At 45.4% G+C, this 11,690-nt stretch overlaps 1 protein-coding gene across 2 annotated transcripts in view; it reads right to left on the minus strand.

The window, feature by feature from the left end:
* Positions 1–11,112, minus strand: part of GLG1 (golgi glycoprotein 1) — a 154,618-nt gene extending 143,506 nt beyond the window's left edge. Inside the window, exon 1 of one of the 2 annotated variants that reach the window (XM_016930161.4) lies at positions 10,627–11,112. In XM_016930161.4, the coding sequence (XP_016785650.1) occupies positions 10,627–11,064 (438 nt within the window). In that variant the 5' untranslated portion in view covers positions 11,065–11,112. The remainder of the gene's footprint in view (positions 1–10,626) is intronic. The other variant, XM_016930162.3, reaches the window with a different exon arrangement.
* Positions 11,113–11,690: the final 578 nt, after the last annotated feature.

An 11,690-nucleotide genomic window follows, 5' to 3' on the forward strand; every position in this document is an offset into this window, starting at 1 on the left:
GCTCGAACCTGAGAGGCAGAGGTTGCCCCTTATACGTGAAAGTGGAGTTTTCCTTTGATAGGCAGTATTCCAAATTTGGCAGAACTTAATTCTTTTACCCAGAGGATTTACCCCTTCAAAGTGTACACATTTTGAGATCATGCCACTGCACTCCAGCCTGGGCAACAGAGCGAGACTCTGTCTCAAAAAAAGAAAAAAAAATTTATTGTGGGCTGGGCGCGGTTGCTAATGCCTGTAATCCCAGCACTTTGGGGGGCTAAGGCAGGTGGATCACCTGAGGTCAGCAGTTCGAGACAAGCCTGGCCAACATGGTCAAACCCCTTCTCTACTAAAAATACAAAAATTAGCCAGAAGTGGTGGCGTGTGCCTGTAAACCCAGCTACTCGGGAAGCTGAAGCAGGAGAATTGCTTGAACTCGGGAGGCAGAGGTTGCAGTGAGCCAAGATCGTGCCATTGCACTCCAGCCTGGGCCACAAGAGACTCCACCTCAAAAAAAAAATTATTGTGATATTATGCATCCTTTTGGTACTAAATCTTCAAAATCAAATGTGTATTTTATACTTACAGCACATCTCAATTCAAACAGGCCATGTTTCAACTGTTCACTAGCTGCACGTGGCTGATGACTACCACAGTAGACAGTGCAGTCCTAGGTTACTTATGCCTTAGGGACAGGGGGGAAAATGAGCTATCACACAGCTGGACTGACTTGTTTTCAAATCTTGATTCCACTACTTACAAGCCCTGAGGCAAGCTATTTAGAATCAGTTTTCTCACTAAAAATAATAGGATGTAATAGGCTGGGTACAGTGGCACATGCCTATAATTCCAGCACTCTGGGAGGCCAAGGCAGGAGGACTGCTTGAACTCAGGAGTTGGAGACCAGCCTGGACAACAGAGTGAGACCTCATCTCTACAAAAAAAAACAACTTTTAAAATTAACCGAGTATGGTTACTACTAAGGAGGACATAGGAGGCTGAGGTGGGATGATCACTCGTGCTCGGGAGGCAGAGGCTGCAGTGAATCATGATCATGCCACTGCACTGCAGCCTGGGCAAGAGAGTGAGACCTCGTCTCAAAAAAAAAAAAAAAAACCAAAACAAAACTCACCAGGCACAGTGGCTCACGCCTGTAATCCCAGCACTTTGGGAGGCCGAGGCGGGAGGATCACCACGTCAAGAGATCAAGACCAACATGTCCAACATGGCGAAACCCCGTCTCTAGTAAAAATACAAAAATTACCTCGGCGTGGTGGGGTGCGCCTATAGTCCCAGCTACTCAGGAGGCCGAGGCAGGAGAATCGCTTGAACCAGGGAGGCAGAGGTTGCAGTGAGCTGACATCATGCCACTGCCCTCCAGCCTGGATGACAGAGTGAGACTCCATCTCAAAAAAAGAAAAAAGAAAAAAAAAGCTCCGGTGATAGATGGTGGTGCAAGCAGATCACCTGAGGTCAGGAGTTCAAGACCAGCCTAGCCAACATGGCGAAATCCTGCCTCTACTAAAAAAACAAAAATTAGCCGGGCGCAGTGGCTCACGCCTGTAATCCCAACACTTTGGGAGGCCGAAGCGGGCGGATAACGAGGTCAGGAGATTGAGACCATCCTGACTAACACAGTGAAATCCCATCTCTACTAAAAAATACAAAAAATTAGCCGGGCACAGTGGCGGGCGCCTGTAGTCCCAGCTACTTGGGAGGCTGAAGCAGGAGAATGGAGTGAACCTGGGAGGTGGAGCTTGCAGTGAGCTGAGATCGCACCACTGCACTCCAGCCTGGGTGACAGAGTGAAACTGCCTCAAAAAAAAAAAAAAAAAAAAAAATAGCTGGACATGGTGGTGTGTACCTGTAGTCCTAGCTACTCAGGAGGCTGAGGCAGGAGAATCGCTTGAACCTGGGAGGCAGAGATTACAGTGAGCTGAGATCACACCACTGCACTCCAGCCTGAGCGTCAAGAGCAAGACTCTGTCTCAAAAACAAAATCAATAAGAATGATAATAATAAAACATCTCTCATAAGATTAAATGAGATAACGCCTAGAAAGCATCCAGTCCCTCAGGACAGGGCACACAGAAAACCCTCAGTAAATGCTAACCATTATAAGTAGCAGTAGTATACTTGAACACTGAGCAGTGTCTTGCACACAGGTTTCAATAAATGTTTGCTGAAAGAAGAAAAATTGGTCGGGCGCGGTGGCTCACGCCTGTAATCCCAGCACTTTGGGAGGCCAAGGCGGGCGGATCACGAGGTCAAGAGATCAAGACCATCCTGGCCAACATGGTGAAACCCCGTTCTCTACTAAAAATACAAAAAATTAGCCGGGCGTGGTGGCGGGCACCTGTAGTCCCAGCTACTCGGGAGGCTGAGGAAGGAGAATCACTTGAACCCAGGAGGTGGAGGTTGCAGTGAGCCGAGATCACGCCACTGCACTCTAGCTTGGTGACAGAATGAGACTCCATCTCAAAAAAAAAGAAAAAAGAAAGAAGAAAAATTAATTTACATGATAGCCTATAAGCCTTTTTAACTACTGCTTTTAAAAATATATAAATAAGGCCGGGCGTGGTGGCTCACGTCTGTAATCCCAACACTTTGGGAGACTGAGGTGGGTGGATTGCCTGAGGTCAGGAGTTTGAGACCACCCTGGTCAACATGGTGAAACCTCGTCTTTACAAAAATTAGCCGGGTGTGCTGGCAAGTGCCTATAATCCCAGCTACTCGGGAGGCTGAGGCAGGAGAATGGCTTGAACCCGAGAGGTGGAGGTTGCAGTGAGTCAAGATCATTCCACTTCACTCCAGCCTGAGCAAGAGCGAAACTCCACCTCAAAACAACAACAAATATATAAATATATATATATATAAAACTTATATAAAGAGGAGATTTTTGTTATTGTTCCTGAGTAAATTTGTTTTGAACACATTAGGAGAAATGCACAAAAGAGAAATACAGCATTTCATCTTTTGGACTGTTCAAGTATTTTATTTCCTTCTACAGAACAATGAATTATTAAGCAACTATATACTGTAAAGCATTCTCATCAAGAGATTTCTTAAAAAGTATTTGCCATAAACGACAATGCTACTTTACAGGTAATTCTCAATTATCTGCTGCAATATTTTTATCTGAGGTAGGGATAAAAACATCTCATTTCTGGACTTTACTTGGAGAACCAGCTAGAGGTGAATATACGACCCTTCATGACCTGGACTGAAAACATTTTCAAGTTCTCTATTTCGGTCAATACAGCCCCTTTAATAATTCCCCAAAGCATCTCCCCTTTCCACCTGTGCTACGACTCTCTTGCACACGTTTTGTATTCCCACAGATCACAAAATCACAAAGCACCAGAGCTGGAAGAATCTTAAGAGATAATCCAAGGCCAGGAGCAGTGGCTCACGCCTGTAATCCCACCACTTTGGGAGGCCAAGGCGGGTGGGATTACCTGAGGTCAGGAGTTCAAGACCAGCCTGGCCAACATGGTGAAAACCCGTCTCTACTAAAAATACAAAAATTAGCCAAGACTCGGCCGGACACAGTGGCTCACGCCTGTCATCTCAGCACTTTCGGAGGCCGAGGTGGGTGGATCACGAGGTCAGGAGATCGAGACCATCCTGGCCAACATGGTGAAACCCCGTCTCTACTAAAAATACAAAAAATTAGCCGGGCATGGTGGTGGGCGCCTGTAGTCCCAGCTACTCGGGAGGCTGAGGCAGGAGAATGGCGTGAACCCGGGAGGTAGAGCTTGCAGTGAGCCGAGATCGCGCCACTGCACTCCAGCCTGGGTGACAGAGCTAGACTCTGTCTCAAAAAAAAAACAAAAAAAAATTAGCCAGGCATGGTGGCTGGTGCCTGTAATCCCTGCTACTAGAAAGGTGGAGCCAGGAGAATCGCCTGAATACAGGAGACAAAGGTTGCAGTGAGGTGAGATCGCGCCACTGCACTCCAGCCTGGGTGACAGTGCAAGACTCCGTCTTAACCAAAAGCAAAACAAAACAAAAAAACAACAGAGAAAGATAATCCAGTGTTAGTGCTTTCTGAAGCATGTGCTATTGGTAATATGCAAGATGATTTCAGGTGGTATGTGTTGGTACTGTATATTTTATAGTCATATATTTAGTTTCATATATATTAGAGAAGTATACCTACCACATCAAATTCATGAGTTCACGTATATTTCCGCTTAGAACAAGGCTAAGTGGTGTTGTGTACCTATAGTCCCAGCTACTCGGGAGGCTGAAGTGGGAGGAGAGCTTGAGCCCAGGAGTTTGAGGTTGCAGTGAGCCATGATCATGCCACTGCACTCCAGCCAGCCTGGGAGATAGAGTAAGACTTTCAAAGAAAAAAAAGAACAAGGACAAAGCTAAAGTAGACAGTCCTTGCTTAAGAAAAGAGGCCGGGTGCACTGGTTTACACCTGTAATCCTAGCACTTTGGGAGGCCAAGACAGGCAGATCACTTGAGGTCAGAGGTTCAAGACCAGCCTGGCCAGTGTGGCGAAACCCCCGTTTTACTAAAAATACAAAAATTAGCCGGGTGTGGTAGCGCATGTCTGCAGTCCCAGCTACTCGGGAGGCTGAGGCAGGAAAATCACTTGAACCCAGGAGGCAGAGGTTGCAGTGAGCCAAGAATACGCCATTGCACTCCAATCTGGGCGACTGAGAGAGATTCCACCTCAAAAAAAAAAAAAAAAACAGTGACAGAAATTTCAAGCTAAGAATAGCAGAGCTGGGTTCCACCCAAATCTAAATCCTAATTTTGTGTTATTACACTGCCCTAAAATAATTTACTATCTGTATGACATCAAGTGATTAACACTCTCTTATATAATCGCTTCTCGATCACAACAATCTCACTTATCAAACCAACTGTAAGCAATGGTGGTGTCTTAAAGTACTAGTGTCCTTCCACAATGATAGGTGTATAATAGAAGATCAATAATGACTTGATTATGTGGTTAGATTGCTTCCAACCAGAGAGACAGCATAGGAGGAAATTCCATATTGGCTCAAACAAAACAATCATAATATATCCTAAAGCCAAACAATGTTTGGATTAATTGCTGTTTGAATTATTCATTGTCACTGATTCCCTCCATGAATGAATATGGTATCAGGAACTGGTACATACATAATCCTAGAAACTTTACAATATATACATACCCAGAGAATATATACAGGAAACGACTCATATAAGTTAGACAGCAGAGATCTTAGAAACCGTACTGTAGGGGCAGGGTGTGGTGGCTCCGCCTGTAACCTCAGCATCCGGGAGGCAGAGGAGGGTGGGTCGGTTGAGCTCAGGAGTTAGAGACCAACCTGGGCAATCCGGCAAGACCTTGTCTCTCATAAAATTTAAAAAAAAAAAAAAAAAAAAAAGTATACCCCAACTACTCATTTAACACATCAGGAAGCAGAGAGAGAGAAAATGCTTACAGTCATTTGTTAGTTAATGGCACTGACAGCTCTAGTCTCAGTTCACTTTTTGTGATGTTCCATGGATTCAATATAAATATCAAGGAAATACAACTATATGCTTCCAGTGTTCTAGTACAAATCCTGCTTAAGGTGAGTTGGGATTTGAAACTCTTTTCATAAAGCAGAAATTCGGTTTATGATGCACTCAGACTAATTAAATTAGCGTTGGCTGATAACGCATTTGCCTGAGAAATCTACAAATACTTCAATGCACTGTTACAACTCAGTTGTTCTTGTGTCCCATTTAGCATACATTTATAAACCTATGGCATTCTCAACAGTCACAGACTAATGTCCTTAGCTACAACCACCCATGGTACATTAGAAAGAGTATGGTCTTTTAAGTCAAAAAGGACTTGCTGAACACCAGCTCTACCACTTAGGATATAACATCAGACAACTTACTTTAGCTCTTTGAGCCTATTTCTCTGCTAAAAGAATAACACTAGCACTAGCACTAGCACCTCATTATCATTATCATTGATAATGATAGTCATTATCAACAGTGAGACAATAGAGATGGTGTAGTCCACTATCTCAAGTATACAGTTAAGTGAAAGGTTAAAAGCAGAGTATAAAAATATTTACCTATGAGTCTAAAAGGGGGTTTATGGTTTGCAACACTGAAATGTTAATTCCTGTTCAATACCTAAATTAGTTTATTTAAATATTTACAAAGAATTCACTCTGTGCAAAGCTTAGAGCATGGTTACAAATTTATAATCTGAGACTGATATATCAAGAAAAGGTGGCAAGAAAGATTTTTTTTATGTTTTTCTTTTTAGTGTCAGAATTACTTGCAAAAGAAAGATTATACATTTAAATACAAAAACAAACAAAAAAAACCTTCTAGTTTTTAAAAACTATCACAGACATGCTTGAAGTATTTGAAATGACAGTATCTGGGATTTGCTTTTAAATATGCCAGCCTCCCAACCCTGTGCCCTAAAAATAAAAGGGCGGGGCCGGGCGCGGTGACTCACACCTGTAATCCCAGCACTTTGGGAGGCCGAGGCGGGCAGATCACGAGGTCAGGAGTTCGAGACTAGCCTGGCCAATATAGTGAAACCCTGTCTCTACTAAAAAATACAAAAATTAGCCGGGTGTGGCGGCAGACGCCTGTAGTCCCAGCTACTTGGGAGGCTGAAGCATGAAAATCGCTTGAACTCGGGAGGCTGAGGTTGCAGTGAGCCGAGATCATGCCTCTGCACTCCAGCCTGGGTGACAGAGTGAGACTCTGTCTCTCAAAAAAAAAAAAAGGGTGGGAACAGTTGAAGCTGGGTGATGAATACCCGGGGACTCATTACCCTATTCTCTCTACTTCTGTGTAAGAAAATCTATGGGGCACGCACAATGGCTCATGCCTGTAATCCAGCAGTTTGGGAGGCCGAGGCAGGCAGATCACCTAAGGTGAGGAGTTCAAGACCAGCCTGGCCAAGGTGATGAAGAGGCTGAGACAGGAGAATCACTTGAACCCAGGAGGCAGAGGATGCAGTGAGCCAAGATTGTGCCACTGCACTCCAGCCTGAGCAACAGGGCAAGACTTCGTCTCAAACAACAACAACAACAACAACAACAACAACAACAACAACAACAGCAGCAGCCAGGCGCAATAGCTCATGACTGTAATCCCAGCACTTTGGGAGACCAAGGTGGGCAGATCATGAGGTCAGGAGATCAAGACTATCCTGGCTAACATGGTGAAACTCTGTCTCTACTAAAAATACAAAAATTAGCTGGGCGAGGTGGTGCGTGCCTGTAATCCCAGCTACTTGGGACGCTGAGGCAGAAGAATTGCTTGAACCAGGGAGTCGGAGGTTGCAGTGAGCCGAGATCGTACCACTGCACTCCAGCCTGGCAACAGAATAAGACTCCGTCTCAAAAAAAAAAAAAAAGAAAATCTAATCTATGAACATCACAAACTTCTTTTATTAGAGACGGTGTCTCACTATGTTGCCAGGCTGGTACTGAACTCCTAGCTCAAGCAATTCTCCTGCCTCAGCCTCCCAAAGGGCTAGGATTTCAAGTGTGAGCCACCGCGCCCGGCTGAACACCACAAACTTCTAAGGAACCAAGGTCTCCATCTGAAACTTCGAAATACAAGACACTAGTGGAAAAAAAAAAGTGCTACTGGCCATTTCAACCAAGAATAAGTAAAGTATTTTAAAATGACTGACAACATCAAGCATGCCTTCCTTATCACATACTAGGCAACAGTATCTTCTCTTTCTTTGGTATTATTACTCCACCTACTAGAACAGCCCAGGGAATATTTTTTCTTTTCTGCCTTACACTTTCTAATTTTTTGTTTTTATTTAAATAACTTGAACTACTAATAATTATACACACACAACTAGCACTACTAACACACCATTACTGGCTATTACATCTATTATTTCATAGTGGACCCATGATATACTTGGCCTTTTTAAAAGCATGACTCATCCGAGAGCGTTAAAAAAAAAAAAAAAAAAGAATCCCAAGGCCAGGCACAGTGGCTCACACCTCTAATCCCAGCACTTTGGAAAGCCCAGCTGGGAAGATCACTTGAACCCGGAAGGTGGAGGCTTCAGTGAACTCTCGAACCCAGAAGACTGAGGCTGCAGTGAGCTTTGACCGCACCACTGCACTCCAGCCTGGATGACAGAGCGAGACCCTGTCTCCATCATAAAAAATTTTTTTCAGAAAGAAAAGTTCCATAAGGTTCCAAAAAGCAAAAGTTAAGTTTGACATATGCCAAGTACTACAGTGAATCCAAATGAATGAAGTGATATGTAGGCACTGTACTAGGTATCACAAGTATTTTAGAGATGACAAGAATTCGGAAGAGTGTGCACAGATGATATGGAAATATGACACCATTTTATACGGTATAAGGTACTTGAGCGTCCTCGGATTTCAATATCTGCAGGAGGCCTGGAACCATCCTCCAGTGATACCAAGGAACAACTGTACTCATATGCTCTGCCTTTTCATAATTCCAATAATGGGTACGGATAGGAAAATGTTCCCTGCATTTGCATGCAAAGGGACAGAAAAGTACATATATCTATTTCACTATCAAATAGTTCTACTTACTGAACAGCAAATACAAAACATATTCAATACATGTTTCTTCAAATGTGTCTAACTAGTTTACTTCTTTAAGTTATGCTCTTTCAAACACATAGATCAGATTTAATTAACTCTCAGACTAAGCAGAATGAAATTTCCTTTCGCTGTCTTTAAAGAAAAAGAAAATAGGGTGGGGGCGGTGGCTCACACCAGTAATCTCAGCACTTTGGGTGCCCGAGGCGGGCAGATCACAAGGTCAGGAGATCGAGACCATCCTGGCCAACATGGTGAAACCCTGTCTCGACTAAAAATACAAAAATTAGCTGGGCGTGGTGGCGCTCGCCTGTAGTCCCAGGTACTCAGGTGGCTGAGGCAGAATTGCTTAAAGCCGGGAAGTGGAGGTTGCAGTGAGCCGAGTTCAAGCCACTGCACTCCAGCCTGGCGACAGAGTGAGACTCCATCTCAAAAAAAAGAAAAGAAGTTTAAAAATAACTCCACCTCCTGAAGAATACACACAGGTGTTCACAGTACTCTTCCTTCATTATTTCTGTATGTAAAAGCTGGAGGAAAAAACATTAAATTGGAAATTTGGTCCCTCCACCTCCCCCCAACCCCTCAAAACCCCCATTTCCAATTTATATGACGCCTTTCCTCCTCTGGAGCATAAAACTGCCTCCTTTAAGTGGAGGTTTCCAAATGTCCGGAATACACATGAAGGATATATACACTCCTTGAATAGGCCACTTTTTGCCACTTTCCCTAATAATGTGCTGTTTCTACCACAAACTACTAATAATTGTTTGGTCACCAGTATTAGGATCCTAGTTTGATGAAACGACATCTATTATGTGTCCTCAAAGAGCGAAAAGAAAATTCCAAAAAGTTCGACAGAGTTAGGAATCTTAGCTGTATCTACCAGAGGACTATCCTTCTAGTCGTTAAGCTGAAGATGAGAAGTCAGGTAAGGCCTCACATTTCTAGGGGCTCTGGAAACTTCCTTTCTTTCTGTCTCCTGCTTATGTATGTCTTTTCCTCTATCTGAATTGCTTTTGTATAGAATACTAGAGCACGAGATGAAGGGGGGAAATGCCAAGAGAAGCAAATTTCTACAAGCAAGTGGTCTTGCTATAGCTTGAACGCCTTAAACAAATCTGATATTAAAAAAAAAAACTAAAAACAGTATGAAGTGGTAGCTTCGTTCTATTTGTCCACCTTTAGGGCTAATTTTATATACCTACACCTCTGGAAAAAGTTACTACTGTCAGATTTGCTCCCAAACTTTGAGAATTGTCATTATGGTCTGCAGCATTAAACCTAGATTATAAATTATCAATGTCACTTGATTATAAATTATCAATGTCACTTAACTGAATCACACCAAGCAACGACAAATCTAGATTTCATTAAGAGATACTGTTAAAATCACATTCAGACCTCAGAAAGGCAAGATCCCATAACCCAGTCACGAACACAGCTTCAAACGCTTCCCCAACTTTTCAAGCTTTGGGGCGCCAAGTCACTGGGAGTTAACAGCTTAAACATGGGGTTCAATACAACTGACCAAAGGAAGTGAAGAAAACAAAGCATACATTAATTTCAGCACCAAAAATATGGATTTGCGAATTACATCTACTGCAGTAAACAGCAGATCAAACATCTACTGCTAATAAACAGATCATTCTTTACAGCCTAAGTACGCCAGGCATTTTTTTATGTTTAAATGGCTTGCCACAAATTGTCCTAGTCGAAACTGATGGCAAAATCCTAAACTGATCTTCGGCGAGGAGACACTCTGCATAGAGCATCACACAAAAGACAGGAGCGAACAGACACGCTCTGGGCCTCGGCGGATTGCGGCCAGGAGCCCAGGTTTTCGTCCCAGACCCCGGCAACAGGGAGGGAAATAGGGGCGGGGGAAAGAAGGAGTGGGAGTGGGATCCTTTTCCCTGAAAGCGCCTGGGAGTGAGGAGCAAAGAGGGAAGGAGCGAGTGCAGCACAGAGGAAGCAAGGAAAGCAGCCGACCGGCGTCAGCGGCTTCCAAGGCCGGCAACACCCTCGGGCCCGCACCAGGCCTGGCCCTCCCGGCTTCGTCCCACCTCCTCACCTCCCTCACATCCTGCAGGCACTCGAGCACCGCCAGGTTGTTGCTCCAGGTGTGCTTAGGGCACACGCGGGTCACGTCCTCCCTGCAGGACTCTTCCTCCGCCAGCTTCCAGCCCCCACCAGCCCCCGCTCCTCCCCGCCGGGCCGGAGGCCCACCCGCCGGGAAAGGCGGCTGCGGCGGCTGAAGCTGCTGTTGCTGTTGCTGCTGCTGCTGTTGCTGCTGGAGCTGCGATGACTGAGGCAGCTGGGGCAGCTGCTGACCCGCCGGGCCGCCGCCTCCGGCCTGCCCTACGAAGGACACAAAGTTGGCCCCGGGACCCTGGCCCTGGCTGTGGACGCCCTGGCCGGGAAGTTTCTCGGCCCCGGCCGCGAATAGCAGCAGCAGATGCAGCGCCGCCGACAAGCGGAACATCCTCCGTACACGTCCACACGCCGCCATCTTGAGTCCGCGGCGAGCTCGACGCACTCGCCGGCGCCGCGTATTTAAATGAGGGGGTGGAGACGCTGGGCGTGGCAGCGTGGCCCTGCCGAGCCGAGCCCCGCCCCGCCGGCGCCGACCCGCGAACCCAGAGTGGGGCGAAGGAGGAGGCCATGCTGGAAACCGCACACACCCTGGACCGGCGGGCGGGAGAGCGGCGCTCCTTACCCGGGGGGGTTGCTGGGGTTTCTTAAAAAGCCCGGGCAGGGCGGCCTACTCTAATTCCCTTTGCTGTCACAAAAAAAAAAAATCAAGGGAATTGGGGTTGCCACATCCAAAATGGCCGGTAGAATATGTCGCCGGTTCAATGACTTGGAAAACAAAAACTTTATATGTAGAGGTGAACTTTGCACAACCAGGTGTATTACGGAATCGGAAAGCCTCTCCTTGTATCGCTCCCTCCTTCCTTCCTTCCTTCCTTCCTTCCTTCCTTCCTTCCATCTGCCTCAGAAGTCTTTCTTAGCCAAAGAGAGAGACAGCATTGAATAGGGTTAAGAGCATAAGTTCTGGGGTAAGAAAAAAAATTAAGGTTATAATCCTTGCTCTGGCAGGGTACGCAAGAGCTCAAATGTAAAGTACCATTGACA

This window comes from Pan troglodytes, chromosome 18, assembly GCF_028858775.2.
Source record: "Pan troglodytes isolate AG18354 chromosome 18, NHGRI_mPanTro3-v2.0_pri, whole genome shotgun sequence".
Taxonomy (NCBI): Eukaryota; Metazoa; Chordata; class Mammalia; order Primates; family Hominidae; genus Pan; species Pan troglodytes.